Genomic DNA, 22,731 nt, shown 5'->3' with positions numbered 1-22,731 from the left:
AGCGGTTTCTTCAAAAATATGGAATCATACAATCAACGACACCACCTTATTCACCACAAGCTAATAGTATCGTTGAACGAGCCAACGGCATCATTGTGTCCTCTTTGAAAAAAATGATTGACAAAAACCCGAATAAATGGGACGAATTACTTCCAAATGCCTTACTCGCAATTAACACCACAAAACAAAATTCTACTAAGAAATCGCCATTTTATTTACTTCATGGATATGAGTCACGCCTTCCACGGGAACTTCACATTGGTAGCTTCATAGATGACACGCCACGTGAAGACCAACTAGACCTTTTAACTTTGGCCAGGGCCGAAGCAGCAAATAGTGTGTATGAAACACATTTGGAGAACAAGAAACGATTTGATCTCCATCGCAGATCCCATTCCTTCAAGGCAGGAGATCTCGAATTGTACGACTGGCCGAAAAAAGGAGATCACAAACTTTCTCCTATTTTCAAAGGACCATTTGTGATTATACGTCCAGTCGGGGCCGTGTGCTACGAGATCACGTCTACAACACAGCAGAACAAATTTATCAAGGTTGTTCACGTACAACATCTTCGCCCTTACTTTAAACGAAATTCACCAACCATCGAGGAAAACAGCACAGACGAAGAGAATGAGAGCCACTGAGCCATCATCAAAAAGATATTAACTGGTCTGTGTTCCCCAGAGACTTAAACTATGATTTCATCAAAACCTTTGTTTCTTTTACTTTTACGCTTCAATTTAAAATTTCTTCTGTCTGTCAAAATTTTATATTGAGCGGGGCCGAATGTAAGGTTCACTTTGTGTATCGATGAAAGAATTGTAATCGTTTAGCTTATGTTAACTTGTGAAAACGAATGTTGGCAACAGATGTTGGTTGTCGATGTTCGCCATGGTTGTAACCTACGGATATGCTTTACCACAATAATAGATTTTTATTTTTCTAATTAAGAACTCTTTCTTAACATTTAAATTTCAAGAGGCTAATTATAAATCAGCCTTATGCGCCATCTATTGGATTCTGAGGAATAAAAATGTTGTGAAATTAAACTTTATAAGCCATGTTAATAACCTTTCACGGAACTCCATTTTTCTTAATCATTCTTTTGCATAATTTTGTAATCTTCTATAGTTTATGAAATTCTGAAAATCAGGAGAAATCTTCAGGCGCATATTATATAATGCTTATTTAGGTTGTTTCACAACATAGTGATGAAACTGAAGTAAACATTTCAAGACATTAAATTTTCTCACTAACACATTTAATCCACAGTTGTATAGTTTTCCAATTTTAATGTAAAAATAGCATATTGAAAATTTATCTGCCTACCTTATTCCGTGATTGAGATATCACGTTCACATGCTCATAGACAGAAAGACAGGAGGAAGGGCTTAAGGCATCCGACATCTTTCTGCTTGTAATCTTTAATACAATTGTCTGAAATAGCTGATGAAAATTTAAAAGGTAAAAGTGAGAGTAACAGTATTAATTAGATTAATTATATAAGAGTGGATTAGTCTTGCCATGTTTTTATGCTCCCTATTTTGTTTTAAGGGAAGTTGAAAACGTCATAGAAATCTCGCGTTCCACAATTGTCATCACAAGAAGGTTTGAGGAGAGCATTAGTAGATCTCTTGCTGCCTTCGAGATCAGTTCGAAAACGATTTCCACCGAAGAAACAGCGTGTAAGCAGGTCTAGTTCATGAGGGAAGTGCCAACTTAGTTTCCATCCTCATCATCTGACCTTGGTTCAAACTGATTCATCCTCAAAGAGCCATCATATTTTTATCGAAATGGGATATAACTAAACTTAAGAAGAACTTTCTAAAAAATCAGTATCTTTCTTTCTTCATATCACGAGATAACTCGGTATAATACCTAATAAAGGATGGATGCTAAATTTTTGTATTCGAATTTTTCCACTAAAAATTTATGTAAATAATATTGTTCTTCGTAGTAAAAAATTTCGTATGTAAGACAAAGAATTGGATAAAATATTATATGAATGTTAGAAAAGAATAAATTCACTGTAGTGGAGTTAAAAGTTGTATGGTAGCAGTTGTTTGCCTCGTAGCACAATAAGCGCTATTGTGGCTGTGGCATCCTTTCCTTTTAGCCAGTAAAAACAAACTTCTTTGATAAACTGATAACCAGAGATATATGCAAATTAGCCGTAAGATTTCATACATATAGATTCATTATTTTGTGTTCTCGAAATTATATTTTATTAAGAGAAAATAACTTTCTAAAAGTATATCATCAATCAATAATTATTAATGTAGTCTGAATGAAAATGATGATGCCAGTAAATGATTAATGATATAGCCTGAATAGAATGTACGAAGTCAATTATTGATGACTGAAAATATGCGAAATGTAAGTATACTATCAGTTACTGATGATTGATACGATTCGAACAGATTCAGTATCAATCACTGGTAAGTGACGATGTGCAAAATGAAAGTATACTATCAGTTATTGATGATTGATACGATTCGAACAGATTTAGTATCAATCACTGGTAAGTGACGATGTGCGAAATGAAAGTATACTATCAGTTATTGATGATTGATACGATTCGAACAGATTCAGTATCAGTTACTGGAAATTGACGAAATGCGAAATAAAGTATATACTGCCAGTTTATGATGATTGACGCGATCCTAACAGATTCAATATCAATCACTGGTGACTGACTAGATGTAAAATAAAAGTATACTGCCAGTTACTGATGATTGACTTGATCCGAACTGATTTAGTGTCAGTCACCAGTGACTGACATGGTGCTTAACATGCTAGAATAGGTTTATTTTCCTTGCTCAGTAGAATCGTGTTAACATGGCGTTATATCATCACATTCAAACGCAGGCCATAAGTTGTCAACCTGTACTCATTCCATTTCAATATACCATAAATTTTTGCACAGTCGTTTATAAGCATGTGAATAAAATCTTATCTTAAGTGAAAAAGTTTTTCTAGGGACTGGTTAGTATGCAGATTTTTGAGCTTGTCATAACTATTACAAAGAATTTGGACAGAACGGTAGTCTAATAAATCAAAAGCCGTTGTTTTTATTTATTATTTTCTGTATCAGGAAGATTAGTAGAATTTACACAGAAGTAAAATTTCAAATTCTTACGAAATGTTTTAAGTGCAGAGTTGAAATGTTCGATGTTTCTTGCAGCAGATATTATCGTAGAATTATTACTCGTTGCTAATCCAAATACTGGAAGCATAGTGCTACGGTTGTGGCTGCATTCCAGCGATAGCGCTCCACTTTATTAAAAATGGAATCTTCTTGTCTCAGGGCGTCCATGAAAGAGAATGAAAAACCGAGTCCCGTGTCATTCATAAACTTTGGAGCAAGAGAGCGGCTGTTTAAGGATAAATTGAAGTCTTTAAAAGAGTTTATGGAGACAGTTTATTTGGAAAGCCAGAAATCTTTATTTGAAAGAGGAAACAGTTTGCTCCGAGTGAACTGCTCGTGGAAACAGTTTTCCTTTTAATATGGCTTTGCACTCTCGCGATCTCACGCCTCACGACGTGATTCGGAGGGAGGGACCATCATCAAGACGGCGCAGTCGTTTTGAGTTTATTGCGAATGTCATTTTTCAAGCGATGCCGCTTAAAGTGTTCGCGAGTTTATTCCAAGTTTTAAGTATAATGTTCCGATGCCGGAATCGAAGAGAGAATGGGCGTGAAAAATGGTTTATGCGAAAATAAATGATGCCTGGCATCTTTCTTTATAAAGAATTCTGGCACCTATCTATGTGGGAGCAGTTTTCAGAATTTAAAATTCGAAATAGATACGTTTTGTAGGTTTTGCTGAATAAAATGCTTCCGTGTGTGAAAATTTATATTTCGACCCTGTCATAAGAGCATGCATCTGAACTTTTGTAGGTGAATAAATCTGAAAAAATAACAAATGTACTTTCGGTTAACAATGGAAGAAATTATTTATCACTATGTTCAAACATGACATTCTATACAAATATCTGACCAGAAAGAGGAAAAAGAATGAGATTATGGAAAGTTATGATAGCTAAAAAAGATTTATAGCTGAATATTTAGACACTTCGGTCGTGAAATAGAAAAAAATTTATATAAACACAAAATTAAAAAGTTTTAACTTCACTTGCTCAAATAATTAAGTTTCAAATCATTATTATTTAATTAATTTAGCAGATTTTCCAAAATAAAATTCAGACAAATGCTCTTTTTACATATGAATATGCTATCTATTATGTGAACATCTTACTTTCTCTTATACGTAGTATAGTGAAAGTATACCAACTATAAGTTGACTGTCTGTCGGTCTGTACTTTGATAAATATGCAAACGTGATAATTAAAAAACGCAATGGTTTAAACATATCAAAACGTGTCTAAAACGCAAATCAATGTTTGGATACTATTAAATATTGTCAATATTTGGATACTGTTACGAATCTGTGAGGCGGCTTCCCAGCATAGTGGGTTCCATAGGAGATCCCAGAGCTTAGTGACAAACTTGGCGACTTTAGTGCCAAAATAGATTATACCCGAAACATCGAGAATTATCCCGACCCGTCCAGTAGGAACGGAGATACGCCTCGAACGTTCCTGATTGGTTGAGAGGCTTCTAGCCCCGCCTCCTGAGACCTATAAAAGGAAGCGCCCGCAGCTGCCGGGTAACGGTGAGTCGAGTGGTGAACGGACGGTGAATTGAGTCGTGGACCAGTGTAGTCAAAGAGTAGTCGGGTCCGACAGTAAAAAACTGGCCTTCCAGAGATAAGCAGAGCAGCGACGGAGTGAAGCCAGTGCTGAACTAAGCTGTGTTCTACTGTCTGCAGTAGAGTCTGTTGTATGCTGCACGTCTCGGCTGAAGATAATTGTGTGCTGTATATAGTTGTCGTCTTTGTGTTGCCCTGTGTGTCTTCGTGTAAATAAACGTCGTTGTTTCATTTTCTACTGCCGTCTGCTGATTGAGTGTTCTCCACACCATATAACTCCCACTATCCAAACGAACCCCGGAAATTTCGCAACAATACTATTAACAAATGTCAAGGAATAAACGCCAAGAAACTCTTCAAGGAAGAAACAACAGATTCAGTAAGAATGTGAAATTAACGCCAAAAGTTTAATAAATACTTTATTTTTACTATTGTCGCCAATGCTGGGTAAGGCGTTCTCTGGCATGACTTAATAATAGAGAGTACGCGAGAAAATTTTAGGGAAACCAAGTCCTCTGTTTTTAAATAGAAATAATAAAATTAGAAAAATAATTTAAGAAATTAATAAAATTTAAATAGAAATAATAAAAAGACTGAACAAAATAATAATTGGCAATAATAATTCGTGGATTTTAATATCAAATAGGAAAACGCTGAACAAAATCCTTTCGAAAATAAGAATAAGCAGATTGAGTGATTTTTTTTTTTTAATTTTATAAGGATTTTGATTTCTATATAGGAACAAGGTTTTGGAATTTCTTTTCGACAGTTTTCAAAAATAGCATCGACAGAAATGATATTTAAACAGTTTTAAAAATAGTCTTCTTAATTATGGTATCAATTTGTTTTACAATTTTTTTTTTCTGAAATTCTTATTCGCAATACATTTTATGATTGTACTGAGATTCAATCATGTTATTATGAAAAAATGTAAGTATAAATTTTGGATGCTTTTTTACAACTGACTGAGACTATAATTTGACAGAACAATGTTTTAAGTAAAAAGATCTTATACCACAATACCATTTATCTAAGTTGATATATTTTTAGTTACAACGTTTATATGTAGTCAACCTTCAACGAAGGCTGGGATAGCCTGGTTGGTAGCGCGTTGGATTCGCATCCCTTGGGTTGTGACCTCGAACCCCGCCGGCGAAGAGTCCCCGTATATGTGGTGGCTGGTGCACGTATAAATCTTTCGTGACTACAAAGTCCTCCATGTTGAGACAATAACACTGGGGGTATTGGTTCAGAGGTGATCATTCTCTGATTCAGGTCTAAATTACGGTCTATGGATGAAGTCCGTCCCTTAAAAAGAGTCGTGACGCTTGAGTAGCTAAGTCGTACTCTTGGCTCTAGATGGCATTACTGAAACAAGAGTCAGTCTCTCGGCTTAAAATCTTGGCTCATGGCGGACTTGTCTATAACAAGTGCCAAAAGAAACAACAACGCCTTCAACGAATTTCGTTCAAAATTGGATACGATCTTAGATGTAAAACTATGTTCCAGATTTCATCTATCTTGAGTTTTATGTTTTATGCGCTTCGTCTTACTGACTTCCTATGAATTGATTTCGTTCAAAATTCGATAATAATCTCTAAATTCGATGCTTAGACCATTTACTAAGTTTCATTTGTCTAGCGCAATACATGCTTTCGTTATAGTATTAATACATACACAAACTGGCATAATTCCAAAATATGTTCTCGAAAAGGTCTGTAATGTAGAGATGAGTGAAAATCTCGAGTTCAAATTTTTATCAATAACAATACTTTGTATACTAGAATAAGAGAAAATAAAATGTAGCTTAAGTTAAAATTTTACATGAACAATAAAATAAATTTAACACTCAAAAGCCTATTGCATTTGATTTATGTTCCTCAAGATCTTATCCTCATATAAATGAAATTCACGATACTCCTCTAATTGTACACTATCCCCTACAATTACCAATCTGCGATTCACGAAGGGCCTCATTACAAACGATCAGAAATCCTGCAGCGGATTAGTGGCAATCAGATACGTCAAGAGCAACAATTGCAATCTCCTCAAGACGGTTCTCACCCCATGACGGAACAACGGATAGTTCTCAAACAATGCTGTCGGAGTGGCAATAACAGTCCATCAATGTCAGCGGCGGACGTCTCGCAACACATCCCGCGCTGTTGCTCAAACAAGCCGTAACACGAACATTATGTACACAAGCGACTGCGCTGTTCTTCGGTGATGTAGATAAGTATTTTACGAGGAGTCTTGACTTTGCTGTAGGTATTATTAAGTGAATGAACAGTTGACTTTCAACTGTTCATTCAGATAAGAGCACATTTCTTTCTTGAACAAAAAGTCTTCGTAGACAAAATATTGGAGATGTAAAATATATATATATATATATATATATATGATGATGAGAATATATATATATATATATATATATATATATATATATATATATATATATATATATTCTCATCATTTTGAGATAGTTTCGACTATTTAGATTTTCCCGATTTAAAGAAAAGTATAAGAAATCTAAAGATAATTTTTACAACCAAAAAATTTAACCTCGGTAATTTGATAAATCTCCGCGTTTTGAATATCCAAAAAAGAAATTAGGAGTTATATTTTTGTCTTTCCTTGGTATACAAAATCATCGTAGAAAAAGCATTGAGATTGCAAAGGAAAATTTGATCTTATCATTTTATATAGTTGTGACTTTTTAGATTTCCCTGAGTTAAAAAGAATGTAAGGGTCATAAGAAATATAAAAAGTATTTTTACAAATAAGAAATTTAACCTCGATACTTTGATAAATGTTCGCGTTTTGAATATCCATAAAATTAAGAATTATAATTCATAGAAATTTGAAATTTCAACCAGATAATTCATTGAATTTTTGACATTGTATTCACGGGAAACATTCCCTTTGATGGATTATATTGAAAATTTGGTAGATCTATGTAACTGAATTAAAGTCGGACTGTTCTAATTCTACTTATTCTAACAGAATAATTGTAATGATTATAGTTGCAGAGTCACGGAGTAGTGTTATGTGAACAATATAACTAGTAAAAAAAAAAAAAGGAAGACGCACTGAATTTGATAAAGCGTCTTTATTCCAATGATGTAGATTTCCACAAAATTTTCAATGCAATCCATAATCATGAAGGAATGTTTTATGTGAACACGAAAAGTCAAAAATTTAATGAATTAACTTAACAAAATTTTATGTATGGTTTTGGCACCAAAAATATGGAACTTAATGAAATTTTCAAACAATTCATCAAGAAATTGATTGAATTTCTGAATTTGATGATTCGACAAGTAGCTACATAAATGAAATTTATTATATGGTCTGCTCTCAACCTATGAAAAAAAATGTCTTAAATACACACGGGATTTTTTTATAATACTAATGATAATAGTTAAATATAAAATACGTCCTCCTATGAATGTGCATGAAAATGTTGAAGTACATAATTTTCTAAAATTCAACGATTCCCTCCCCTCCCCTAAAAATACACAGTGTGAAGCAATATTTAGTTATGCTAAATGTAATCGTTATTTTAGATTTCTGCGTCACTATTAAAAGTGGTTTCTAAGTGGGTACAGTAGTTAAATAGATTCCTGTACAGTAGTCCTCAGCACAACAACTTATCAATAAGGAATTTCGGAAAATTTAATGCAATAATTTAGTTTGGAGAAAAGAATTATAAAATATTTTATATATTTTTGGTCACAACATATAAATAATAAATTGCTTAGTTTGGAGGTTGCTCTTTATCGTCCAATTAATGTGTTACACAGAAAATTATTCGGCAAAATATGTTATTTTACTAGCATTTCAGTTAATGAAATATGTAACAAATTATTTATTTCATGCTTCAAATAATTTTTTTTAGAAACCGCGATGAATCTATGTCTTTGTTAATGTTTTTAAGATCCCGAAATTCTTTAGATAAATTAAATGAATGATTTAAAACTGCCAGATTTAGCGAAAGCCCGCTTTTAACAATAATAATATCTAATTGTTACCTGATAAAATAAATTCCAGAACATTTTTGTTTCTATCAGCGACTTTTATCTTCCTCTTGTGAAAATGATTGAGCTTTGTGAGTAGAGGTTTTAGGTTCGTGCCCCGTTTTTTCCAGTAATTTGCTACACAAATATTTTTAATTCGTCGTATGCCACTGTCTTTTCTTTATTATTAGTACTGGAATTTGATTGGTTGAAATTCTTTATGGCTTATTATAGGGATTGTGGTTGCATGTGGTAGTATTTGAGTTTCAATAATGGGATAAGTAGTTTAACCCTTTAAAGGGCCATTTTTTTTCTAGTCATATTATGTTAAAATATTTTTAGGCTTGGGATTAGAATAAGAAAAGGGATTCATTTAGCTTATTAGATAAATTTAATTTGATTCATTAATTAATTTTGTTAATTAATAATTAAGTGACAAACCAAGACACATCATTTTGTGTGAGATAAAGAACTGAAGCATCTAAGTTTCTGTCTTTCTAAAAATAATTTGTCAGAATTTATGCCAACCTACATAATTTCATACAAAGATTGATAAATTTGGTGGGAAGCATACTTCCCACGGCCCTAGAAATGGTTAAGACCCATTGCAAATTTTCCTCCATGTATGGAAAATTGGTGTAAGCTTTACCTGTTGTGTCAATTATTCCCTCGTTGGGGTTATGTTATGGAATTTTAAGAGATTGACTCAATTAGACTTTCATTGCATAAGTGCCAAATATGGTCATATTAAGCCAGGCATTGGAAGTTACAAATATATAGTACTGCAGTAAATTATGATAAAAGGATATAAATTATGATAAAAGGATTTTTTTCAATATAATTCATAAAACTTCAAAAACTTATGAAATCCAAAGAGCGCTAAAGCATGCATGATAGGATAGTTTATAAAAGTAATATAAAAACAAAGTGAGATTCTTTTTAATGATAAAATCAGTGACCTATAAGCTTTGCCTACACCTTTTGTCTTTTTAATTATTATGAGGAGTATCTTCCACCATGCCACTATATGTTTTGTGAAGAATTAAAAATATGCACAAAATAAGGTTGAAATTCAAAGAACTGATTAAAAATATTTATAAATTTGTTTCTTCATACTAACCAGTGTATATAAGGCGCTGATTCAAATGGCGGACTACATTAAATATGAATTACTAGAAAATTAACAAGCTGCATTTCTTTGCGACTGTTAATAAACCGGGAAATTTTAAACAAGTGTGGCCTATACAAGATATAGCCACACATAAATCTTTATGTAGCCAATCATTTGGGAACAGCAAGTCACAAAAAAGAGAGGTTTAATCATATATACTTTGAAGTTGATAGTTTCCACTTCCCGTATCTACTTTATCGTTTGACCACTATGTAAAATCAAGGGGTTTTCCTGAAAAAAAAAAGCAAGAAATTTATGTATATTAATGTTAAAATTAATAAATAATATAACCAAAGAATATAAGGCATTAATTCAAATAGCGAGCTACATTAAATACGAATTGCTATAAAAATAACAAGCTGGATTCCTTTGCGACCAATCCCCAACCGGGAAATGTTAAACGAGGGTGACCATTACCAAGAACGACCACACATAGAACTTTATGTAGACTATTCATATGAGAACAGCAAGTCACAAAAAAGAGAGGTTTAATCATATTCACTTTGAAGTAGTTACCACTTGAAAATCATATAATGTTTTCATATTGAAAATCATATAATGTTTCTGGAAAAAAAACTCTAATGAAAATTTCAAACAGGTTGCCATATGTCAAACTAAATTAAAATGTTCTTTTCCACTGCTCAACAGGTAGAAATTTTGCGTTCCTTATTTAATATTCTTATGTTCCTTGCACAATTATCGTTTGTCCCTTCAAATAACTGCTCGCTCCTGCTCATTTGCGTGATTTCAGGTGACGCCAAACGATTCTGAAAGTGAGTTACACGCTTCTCGTGACTTGAAACGAATTGCTTCGAGGAAAACCACTTTCTCCCTTTTCCGCTGTTCTTTCTTTGTAAACCTCCCCGAGACTCTCGGTTAAAAAAAAAAGACAGAGCCTCCCTCTAGATCCAAAATATAGCGTTTCTAATGTAACTAGGAAACAGAGCGGTGGCGTGATTCGAAGTCATAAACATCGGCTCAAATAAGGGAGACGGCGGTAGAATGTCGGCTTCCTAGATATATTTAGACGTTAAATATTTCACATTTTGTTTTCGTGTAAAACTTGTATTTACAAGTGATATATATCGCTTGCATAAATTTCTAATTTTGTATAATTATTGATTTTTAGAAAGTTCGAACTACCGAAATTAAAATTCATAAATGAAGTTCAATTTTTCTTATACAGTAGACTCCCGATTATCCGCGGGCGGGTTATCCGCGCCTGCCGCACTAAGTCTTTTTTTTTTTTTTTTTTTTTTGCTTCCAAGCAGAGAGAAAATGCTTCCAAAGCAAGAAGCAAACACAAATGACTGATTTCTTCAAAAAGGTGTAACTTTACAGTTATTCTTTTGTAATTACATAATACATTACAGTATTAAAACAGTACATATGTATTAATTTTTCTGTGTATCCTTGACGCTTCTCGTAAGTACAAAGCACTTTTCTGTTGCACATTTTAGGTTAGTTTTGAGTGATATACTAAAATATTAAGCGTTAGTTAAATATTTCCTGCTGTTTATTTTACGTTTTACTGTACATAAAACGATTTTTCAAAGTTGGAATGATTGTTTTCTCTTTTGCTATACCCGTTTTTAGCTTTTTTCGAATTATCCGCGATGTTTGTTATCCGTGGCGGCCGCACCACCCAATTCCGCGGATAATCGGGAGTGTACTGTATTTTTACTATTTTTATTCTTTTTTTATTGAAACTGGCTTGCTTCATGCTTTTAAAAATGAAATTTTGAAAGCAAATTTTCATTCACTTCTTAGCGTGGTAAAGTTTTGAAATTTTCTAATGATTTCTAGATAAAAATAAGCTGTCTAAATATATTTCAGAATTTAAGTATAAGAAAATTATTAATTAAATTGCATTTTGATTTCTTTCACTTGACATTGTGAATTCAATACAAAATTTTAATAAGATTCCATTGTTATAATTTCATTTGGCATTCAGCTGGCTCACCGGAAACACCGGTATGTTTAATTTTAATTAAAACTCACTCTTTTGCATAACTTGATTTTTATAATTCTTTCAACAAAATAATTGTAAGAATGAAAATGAACCGCGTTATTTTAATAGCTTTACCCCTTTTCTATTTATTATTTGAGTGATTATACCACATAGGGTTTATTCAAAAACCGGTTTTCGAATTCAATATTTCCAAAAAAACGATTTTTGAATTTTTGTCAAAAAATAGATTTAATTTATATAAAATAACAAAAAACAAAATATTCACTGAACGGTTTCTAAGTCTTTTTCTTATTTTGGACATTGTATTGTCTGAAATTGAAAATACTCATTGACTAGCTATTGAGCTTGTTTTTATAGCTTTCAGGGCATCAAAGAACATATCTAAGCATTTCGTTCTTTTTATTCGTTGCCGCAAATAATGGAAAATTCATCTTTCAGTGTCTTGGGATTTGTAAGGTTTTCTTCAGGGTCTTGAAGAAACTTATGAATTGATTTTTCTATGGCTTCTTTTAAAAAAATATTACTCTGATGTAGTTTCTTCTGTTTGCTTTCCATCAGAATCGGTTTCCACAAAAGAATTTGGAAATATCCAAGACAATATCTTTCCAGATACCTTACAATTTCGGTTTTTGAAGCTAAAGAAAGTACATTATTAGATTTCTTCGGTGAACTAGAAATGTTTTGTGGATTTTGCAAATACGGCAAAAGGTAATTCTACTTGTCTTCTTTCTTGAATTCGTTCTTCTAAAGCATATAATAATTTCAAACTTATTTCAGTGTTTAAATTTTTCAGTTCAATTAACAGAAATTTAAATATTTCTTCACTTGTTAATAAATTGGCATCTCATCTCCCTAAGCCTTCAGCTGTTAGACGAATCGGTCTCAACCGATATATATATATATATATATATATATATATATATATATATATATATATAGAGAGAGAGAGAGAGAGAGAGGGGGGGGGGGAGAAGACGAGGAATATCATAGCGTTCTGAAAAACCGGTTTTCTTAATTTAAAAACCGGTTTTCGAATGTGACAAATTTACTTTAAAAAACCGCTTTTTTAAAACCGGGTTTGAAAACCAACAAATCCTAATACCACGCTCGTACAAACATAAGTACTGCCTCTTTTAATACCCGAGGCTACCAATTTTTAACGATTCTACCTTGTTAAGGGGTGAGGCGCGGAAAGATGAGAATATTTACGAAATTCTACATCATTTTTTGAACTTGATTTTTGGCTCCATTAGATTATCTTTCGTTCATTTTTTTCCACGTGTATGCATGTGAGTGTCGTGTCGTTTTTTATCGTATTATTTTATTTTACCTCAAATTATCGCTCTGATTTCTTGTATAGCTTACCTTTGATTATTTATATAGCTAGTTCAAGTGGCAAAAAACTTTTAGGAGAGGTGCAAAGATTATTTTATATAATATCATTAAATGTGACCGAGATTATCTGCCATCGTTAATGTCAAAGTATCAAAAAATTCAATGACAAATAAAATTTGTTTCAACATAAAAAATGATTATTATTGTATTAAAAGAATGAAGTACCGATAACAGAAACTTTCCATTTATTCATCATGTATATATTGACTTGCAGTCAATAAAAATGTTCGGAATTATTTTATTGTTAATTAATATCTTTTTCTGACGATATTACCAGTCGGTTTTTACGATTCCGGAGACAGCGAATAATCCTAGTTCACCTTATTGTTAAATATAAAAATCTCCTAATTTCATCTTTTCTCTCATTCATATTTTGGCTAACTAAACGCATCCCGACGCATGCGTAAAAGAGCGGAAGATTTTCGAATCCGAGAATGAACAGTATATATATATATATATAATATAATCACATTACATTGATATAGATGAAACAGTCAAACCTGAAGAGTTCCAACATACATACACACACGCATTCTCTTTTATTATGAGCAGAAAGAACAAAACATAATTTAAAGATTAAATATTAAAGAAGCATTTGTATATAATTTTCTACTTTTAAGCACTAATAGATGTGGGTTTCTAATTTTTTATTGAAATTTAACAGAAAAGTGACTATGATCAGTATCAGTTTTTTCTCAACTATACTCTTAATATTAAGAGTATCTAGTGCTGGCGTCCTGTCATAGGGATAACGCGTCTTCACCGTGATTTGGGAATCCCGGATTCGATTCCCGGTTCGTGCATGGTTGTTCTTCTTCTGTGTTCTATCTGTGAGGTGTGTGAATGTGCCCCCCTGTAAAAGGGGTTGTGCAAGCGAATGTGGCGCATGAAGTAGCTAAGTCGTACTTTTGGCCCTAGTTGGCGCTACTGAAAAAACAAGACGGACGCTCAATCGGCTTAAATTAAATCGCTGACAGATAACTATCAGCGGGCTTGTAACAGGCCATGAGTCACAACAACAGAATATCTATTATATGTTTGTTGGTTAAAAATAACTTGAATCATTTATATAATAATTGGTTCTCTTCAAACTATAACAATATGGATAGTAAAATTTAAAGAGCATCTAAAGTACGTTCGACCATAATTCAGATAAATGGATTTTAACATTTTTGAATTTATTTCATCTTCTAATTAAATGTCACATCCAGTTTAGGACATAACCTTTTAATTCAATGTATATAAGAACTTGAGGTATGTTATTACATTCGAGAAGAGCTATTTGGAAAAAATTATAAAATACTTATGTTTTAGAATTTTTGCATGAAATAGATAAAGAAATCCGTTTAGAGAGCAAAAATATATAAAAAAATTAAAAATTTAAAAAATCGGTTTTTTTTTTTTTTTGCTTAAACGAGGTACAAAGTAAAAACCAATCAACAGCAGTTACAAATCAATATAAAACAATCAGAGTAGTCTCCTCAAATCTTTCTCGTATACTCTGTAAGAAAGATGTCCCCCCCCTCTTTCTGCAAAAATCAGTTGTTCTTGGTCAAAGCTGTGAATGTCACTAGTGCTCAGATTTTTATTTTCAGCTTTCCTATACGGAGAATATTGTGCTTCGTAACAGAGTAATGAAACCTGAAATATGTATTTTGGTTGCCTATTTTGGGCGGAATGTTACCAAAATTTAGCACTAACACTATGATTATAGTCACAATAAGATATATCAAATATCTTTTATAAAAATCATTGTATTTTTGAATTATGTTTGCATTTATACAAAAGTGCAGGTTGATAGTTGGCCAATTGTTTGACACATTTGAATCAAAATTTGATAAATATCTACATTGGCGATGCAAAAATGATGCACCTAATATTATTTATCTAAATTTTTGCGTTTTATAATTAATGGTATTTACATGCATTCAAAAGTACAGATTTTAAGATATCCAGACGACGAATCGAGTTTTTAATTTAATGTAGATCTACATTTTAGATAATAAATCTGTGCACCCATTTTTTTGATTTAGACAAATGGATTTCATTCAAAATTTGATCGTAAAAAGTGATCGTTTTAAACGTGGAAATTCTTCAAAATCTTAAGCTCGAATTTTTTGACGATTTCTATAATGTCTCTCTATATATTTCGCATTCAAAAAAGTAAAAAAGAAATTAAAGCACAAATGAGCCATTTAATTCTAAATAACAAAAATTAAAAGCAGAAAGCAATTATAAATAAAGCTTATAACAATACTTTCTTGATTATTTTTTTCCTTATTATAACTTCATATCTTTTCATCTCCGTTTCTTAAAAAACCTTTAGCTGCCTTTCTTATTGCAAATTTTACCGAAACTACTTTTATAAAAATTGAGACGCAACATTAATTGGCATTAGAATTTCCATTTTGAATCTAAAGAGCTGAATTCTGGCGTTAGAAATAATTGCTTGCAAACGCTTTGTTAACTATATCTATGATTAATAACTATTTCCTGCCTCTAATGACCTCTGCATGTGCGGTGTTCATTTATCTCCATTAGAGGGCCTGCTTCACTTAAAGGTGAAGGGAGTCCATATGCTACACAGAGTTGACAAATGTCGCGACGATCAGATAAGTTACAGAAAATAGAAAGGCTCTGTCCTACGAGATGTACTCCGCATTTTTGGCTGCAAAGATCTGAAAACGAACAAATGCATAATACTGTAACTTATATTTTCGTAGGATTTAAAAGATGTTCTTATAATCTGGTATTATCCCCGTTGTTGTAAAAGTAAGATAGTATGATAAGTAGCTTCATAGATCAATATTTTTGGCATTATGGTATATATATCATTTATATATATATATATCATTTATAGTATATATATCATTATTATTGCTGTTGGTAATATAATTTATTATTCAAAAGATTTAAATTCATGTTTGAAATTTCCTTTAAGTTCAAAATGGCACTTCCTTTTAATATTTCTTTAATCCCTATCATTCAGATATCATTTTTTCCCTTTTTAGTTTCCCTTCTTATAGTTTGAAACCTATGGTGGCATCGTCATAAATAATATATTAAATAGGATTTTTTATAGTAAATAAATATTATATTCATATTTTATTATGGTGTCAAAATTTCTCTAATTATAAACAACTAATTTTTTTTTTAATCCTTTATTTTTTGAGTACAAAAATTTCATTTAGGTTGTACTGATTTTTAATCAGAAGACACTTTTATGATGATATATATATTTATTATTCTTATTTAACCCTTTCTAGAGCCGTGGGAAGTATGCTTCCCACCATATTTATCAATCTTTGTATGAAATTATATAGGTTGGCATAAGTTCTGGGAAATTTTTTTAGTAAGTCAGAAACTTAGAGGCTTCAATTCTTTATCTCAGACAAAATGATGTGTCTGGATTTGTTACTTAATTATTAATTAACAAAATTAATTAATTAATCAAATTAAATTTATCTAATAATCTAAATGAATCCCTTTTCTTATTCTAATTTCAAGCCTAAAAACATTTTAACATAATATGACTAAAAAAAAAATGGCCCTTTAAAGGGTTAAAATATAAAAGTTTAAATAGTTTAAGAACATCTAATTGAGTGAAATAATATTTGATCAAAATTCAAATGCGAATATAAAATTTGTAAAAGTGTATCATTATATTTTAAATAATCAGGAAATCCAAGAAAGTCAGCTACAATCACTGATACGATTTTACCCATTTTTATTCCGTTTGAAACTTGATGATACCTAGATATGCCATGAATAGTTGCTCCCTCCCCCTATCACCATTTTTGAGAAATATCGAAAACATAAATGTACCAGAATCCTCATCCATAGCACTGGAATGATTTTCCTTATCTTATTCATCAATTAATTTCACCTTTTTGCATGCATACTTAATTAATCCCTAGACCTACAAATTCACTTAACTACTTAATGAAATAACACATTCTGTTTAGGACATTTATTATTATTTTAATCCCTTTAATAACATAAGGGCAATTAAGATACTAAACCGTTTTCAAACGATTTTCGCCTTCTTAATTACTTAATGCTTTCACTTAACTGTTGATTCAAAATTAAAAATTCAGCAGCAGTTCGAAGTGCGAGTCAGATTTATCATCGTATGCGAAGAGGTTAATCAAAATGTTCTAGGTTTATTGTGCAAATATAATCATTTGAGGGAATATGATGTAGTTTATCGAAGTGTTTTGAGTTTCTAAATGAATGGCATTAGTATCTGGATGAATAACTGAATTTGAATCTACTTTTTTTATGGAATATCATAACATTTTAATTTAAATTATTCGACAACGTTTTAGAAACCCTTTTTTTAAATAATGATATTTAAAGTAATAATTTTCTTTTTTCAAATGACATTCATACAAAAAAAATTTAATAGATATCACAAAAGTATTTTATACTTTAATTATTTTTTAAATACTTGAGAATTATTAGAATTTAAAAAAACACGAATTATTATCATGAATTATTTTCTCGTAATTTGTCCCTTTGTCAAACGCTGTCTGAGAAATTAATGGCAGAAATGGTATATATTTTAATATATCTAGTCACTAATATATATTAAATAGGAATTGAGGTAAAAATTACTCAAAAGTCTTGAAAATTACAAAAGTTTTAACGTGAAATCATATTTTGTTTGGTGGAATTTTAATTTATTCCCCCAAAAGTTTAAAAAGTGAATAACTTTGCAATGTTTTAACATTGCTCTTATATTTTTGTTCATTCCTTGGATTGCGTTATAAACTAAATTTTCCTCAAATTTCAGACTGATATTTTTTTAAAATATTTCAGTAATTGCCTTTGGGAAACTGAAAATATGAGGAAAAAACCCAAAATTTCAAGATAAATGAGTTTAAAGCTTTTGTTTCTTGTTTTTAATTTTCAATGAGATATAAAAGTTTTATTTAAATTTTCTTAGAATTATATACATTATTTGAATGTAATATGCTTTTTTAATTCAAAATTTTGGAATTTACATTTTTTTCCCTTTATTCCAATGAAAATGTATTGTAATTTTTTCAGTCTTCTTTTTAACTTCAAAATGGATGTTAACTAAATAAGAAATACTACTATAAATTAATATTTTTTCTGATTTAATTTGTACGATTTAAGTACTTTCCATTCATTAATTATTAGAAATTACATCATTGGAAGATCAAAATATTTTGGTGGTTCAGATCATCTAAATTTGCAAAATTTTCATCAAAAACAGAAAACTCTAAATGAAAACATTTTAAATTGACATTTAATACTTGTTAAAGAAAATGAAATAGCAAAATACAATTATTTTTAAATAGTTAAATAAAAATAATAAAAAAATGTTTATTTGTAGTATTTTTACAATTCCATTTCCAATTAAGAATTAATTTTTACTAAGATGTCTTTGATTTCATTTGTAATTGTCGTAGACAAAAAATAAAGATGGTCTTGAAAAAAATGAAAGAAATAAACTCTGAGATAAAACATTGAAACCGTATTATGGTTTTTCGTAAAAAATGGTTTTTCTGTGTTATCGTATAGCTTGAATAAGATTAAAACATTCTTGCATTGACATTTTTTATCAATTAAAAATTAGTACACAAGTAAAAGTTTTCAAATAATTTTAATATCACATTTCACAGAGTGCCTCTTTTTTTTTTTTTTTTTTTGATAATACAAACAGATAAGTTTTTTTTATAGAATCCTTTCCCTCGCTCCATTTTTCATCGGTCATCTTTTCAATGAATCGATGGCCATTTGTTATGGCTTCCGAATGCGAGAAGAGATAAGTAATAAAAGAAAATAAATCGTTCTCTTTTTCCTTCTTTTTTTTTTTAAAAAAAAGCAGTGCCTCTTTCTTTGTTTCGATATGATGCTTGAGGTCCATTCCTATTTATAGCTGTTTCTTGGAGAACTAATGAAACAGAAAACATTTATCTACTGCGGTTCGCTATTTTCTTTGTCAAAATGAAATGTAGTTCCTTTTTTTTTCACATACGTTCAGAGCTACGAAGAAAACAGTTTGCTCCGCCTATTTTTCTTTGCTTCTTCAGGATGAGTTTTCTTTCTGATCTCCCAGAGATAAGGGAAGTAATGACGTTTCCGATTTCTCCCTTCTTGTAGATAAAGAAATTATAGTTTGCGCATGAATCACATGAATAAATGAGAAAGAGACTCTCAACTCTGTAATTTCGAGAAGAAAATGAATAAGTACTTTTGCCTCACCTTAAAAGTGTCGCCAGTACTTATTTCGCATTAAATTTATGTACTTAATTCTTATTAGTTGTCAAGTATGGTTGATGTCTTTTTTCAATACTACCTAATTTTTTTTATTTAAATAATATGTGATTTTTGATGAATGATATGTGATACTTCTGATGAAGGTTATATATAATATTTCTGATAAAGGCTATATGTGATATTTCTTGATACATATGATAATCTAAATAAAGACTGCAATACTTGAAAAAGATTTATGTGCAAGGAAAAATATATATGGTATTCTTATCTGTGCATAAATCACATGAATAAAAGAGTAAGGGCCTGGATAGCCTGATTGGTAGGGCGTTGGATTCGCGTCCCTTGGGATGCGAGTTCGAACCTTGCCGGCCGAAGACTCTCTGTAGTGTTGTGGCTGGCGCACGTATAAATCTGTCGTGGTCAAAGAATCCTCCATGTCGAGAGTAATACTACTGGGGCTACTGGATCAGGGGTGATCGTTCTCTGATTCAGGTCTAAATTACGACATGTGGGTGAGAGAGTGAAATGAATTAATGAAGTCTGCCTCTTAAAAAAGGTTAAATATATATGGGGGGTGGAGATGAAGATTCTATAATGTAGTTTCTAATAATGTAGTAATGTTTCTATAATGTAGTAGTGAAGAAATCTAGATGAAGATTGAGATACTTGGAAAAGATTTATGCGCAAACAAAAATATATATTATATCCTTATTTGCGCATAAATCACGTGAATGAAAAGTAAGAGACTCAACTCTTTAATTCCGAAAAGAAAATAAATATTTGTGTCTCACTTTAAATGTGCGTGTAGCAGCACTTATTTCTCATCAGTTGCCAAATATCTATCCGTTGTTGCAGCACAGCTTGAATTTACTTGATTTAAACAATACATAATTCTTAATGAAGAATATATGTGATATTCTCAATGAAGACTTCGATACTTGATAAAAGATTTGTGCGCAAACATGAAAGTATATGATATTCTTATTTGCGCATAAATCACATAAATAAAAGAGAAGGAGATTCAGTAACTCTGAGAGGGAAATAATTAGTTATTTTTGCCTCACCTTAAAAGTGTGGAAAGTATTCCTCCCCCTCCCCCGGTGTAAGTATATACACGGGGAGGGGGGAGGGTAAGCATGATAGTAATATACACCTTGATCAGATCTCGATATTTTAAACTTTTCTATACTAAGTAATGCCAATTATAGCTTTTTTTTTCAAATTCAAAAGAAAATTATAAAAGAATAAAATATTGTTAAACATCTGGTATATTGCTTTCTTGCAATAACAATATTATCGCTGACAAGAGAGATTTACAGATATTCTCAATTGCCATGTCAATGCATGCCACATTAGCAACCTCCAACTTTGCCGATTTTTTGTTTGTCGTTGTTATTGTTCTTTTTGTTGCTCACTTTGGATACAAGAATTAAGAATCTCGAAAATGCAAGAATTATGATGGTGTCTATATCAGAGGTCGAGATTCGGTCATAAAATTTTATATCCTCTCTTGAAGACTATATAAGCCGATGCATTCACAACAAACGTGCTTTCTTTTTTTAGATTCGAAAGAAGAGCTTTTGATAGAGGACAGAGCTTTTTAGTTGCACAACAAGCGCTATTAGGCTTGTTATTTAATAGCAATTTGCGGATTGCATGTATGTTGTTACTTTTTGTAAATGTTGTATTTTGGTTGTACTTCTTTACACATGTGGAATATCGTTTCATTATTGGTTAGTGAGCTTATGGAACAACTTTCGGCGTATACTCATCGGACGAATTTCCCTAAAAATATAAAAATATGATGTAAACAATTTTGGTTTCAATCATCTAAACGTAGGCATCTGTGTGCGGGAGGGGGGAGGTTAATGCTCGATTTCTGTACCATTCATATCTGTTGTTAAATTCTAACATTAAAAATCTTGAAATAAGTTTATTGTGAATTTTTATTTATTTTTTTATTTTTTACTATATATATATATATATATATATATATATATATATATATTCATACAAAAACGAAGCTCTATGGATTTTGGGGAGAAAAAATTAAGAACTTTTTGTTTTGACGGTCTGATCATTTTTTTTTAAATAAGAAATTCTAATTTTCTTTCGTAGTAAGAATAAAATAAATGATTAATTTGTATTTCCAATTTCTTTATTTTTGAAAATAAAGAAATTAAAATTGGACCATTAATCACTATAATAAACAAGAAGGGAGACTTTAATTTTGAGCCTAAAATAAATGACTACTTCCCTTATACTTATTTGTGATTATAACTGATCAGACTGATTACTTTCAATCCTTGTTTTTTTCTTCCTGTTCGAATAATGCGTGAATATCTTTAAAATGGAAACTATTTAATAAAATTTTAAATGGAAATCGGATATTTTATTTCTGAAATAATTAATACATATTATATATAACAATACTATTAAACAGGACAGTAAGTTCTTAAATTTCTTAAAATAATATATTTACACGAAATCTTTTATTTCTTTCTTCAGGAAATGTATAGTTCTCAAAAAAAGCTAAAAAGTTCTTTTTTTATGTTATAAATCAATGATCTTTATGATATCTTTTGAACTCGTTGCCTAGCAACGGAATTTAAGATAATAGGATCTTCTTTCAAGAAACTGTATATTTGATTATGAAACTTCTTTAAGAAGATTACGAATTTCTTTTTTCGAATAAAAACTTAATTTTTCCATTAGCTAAACTCTTTCGGGAAACTTTTCATGTGATTTCTTAAATTTTTAAATAAAAACTAATTAAATGTGGATTCAAAAATTAAAGATCCTTTACTTGTTTTATTTATTTAACTTTGTAATTTAAAATTTGCTTATTTATTTATTGTAAAATTCTTTGTGCACACTTGTATAGCATTATCATCTATCATTAAATGATTATAACCGTCTACTCTTTTTCAGGATGGTAAATTGCGGGACTCCATCAGTATGGGTGCCCCTGATACACCACTGGAAGACAAACAGGTGACAGTAGTGTACGGTCCAGAGCTAGTGAATGTCAGTGCACTGCATTTCAGTTGCAACTGCAAAGAAACAGCACAGGTCAGTTTGTTACATTTGAATTTTATTCTCTGTCATTCCCCTTCATCTGCTTTAATATTTGTGTCTAAAATAGATCTTGCTTCCAATTCATTAAAAAAAAATCAGAAACTCTTACATTAAGAGTCCCATTGAATGGTAAGAGTCC

The 22,731-nt window shown here is 31.0% G+C and overlaps 1 protein-coding gene across 2 annotated transcripts in view; it reads left to right on the top strand.

The window, feature by feature from the left end:
* LOC129968764 (1-phosphatidylinositol 4,5-bisphosphate phosphodiesterase classes I and II-like) overlaps positions 1 to 22,731 on the top strand; it is a 538,878-nt gene that overhangs the window by 326,710 nt on the left and 189,437 nt on the right. For both annotated transcript variants that reach the window (XM_056082994.1, XM_056082993.1), the window contains exon 4: positions 22,446 to 22,586. In XM_056082994.1, coding sequence (XP_055938969.1) covers positions 22,446 to 22,586 — 141 coding nt within the window. The remainder of the gene's footprint in view (positions 1 to 22,445; positions 22,587 to 22,731) is intronic.

Source organism: Argiope bruennichi, chromosome 5 (genome assembly GCF_947563725.1).
Source record: "Argiope bruennichi chromosome 5, qqArgBrue1.1, whole genome shotgun sequence".
Lineage (NCBI taxonomy): Eukaryota > Metazoa > Arthropoda > Arachnida > Araneae > Araneidae > Argiope > Argiope bruennichi.
This window is presented reverse-complemented; position numbering and strand designations above follow the sequence as displayed.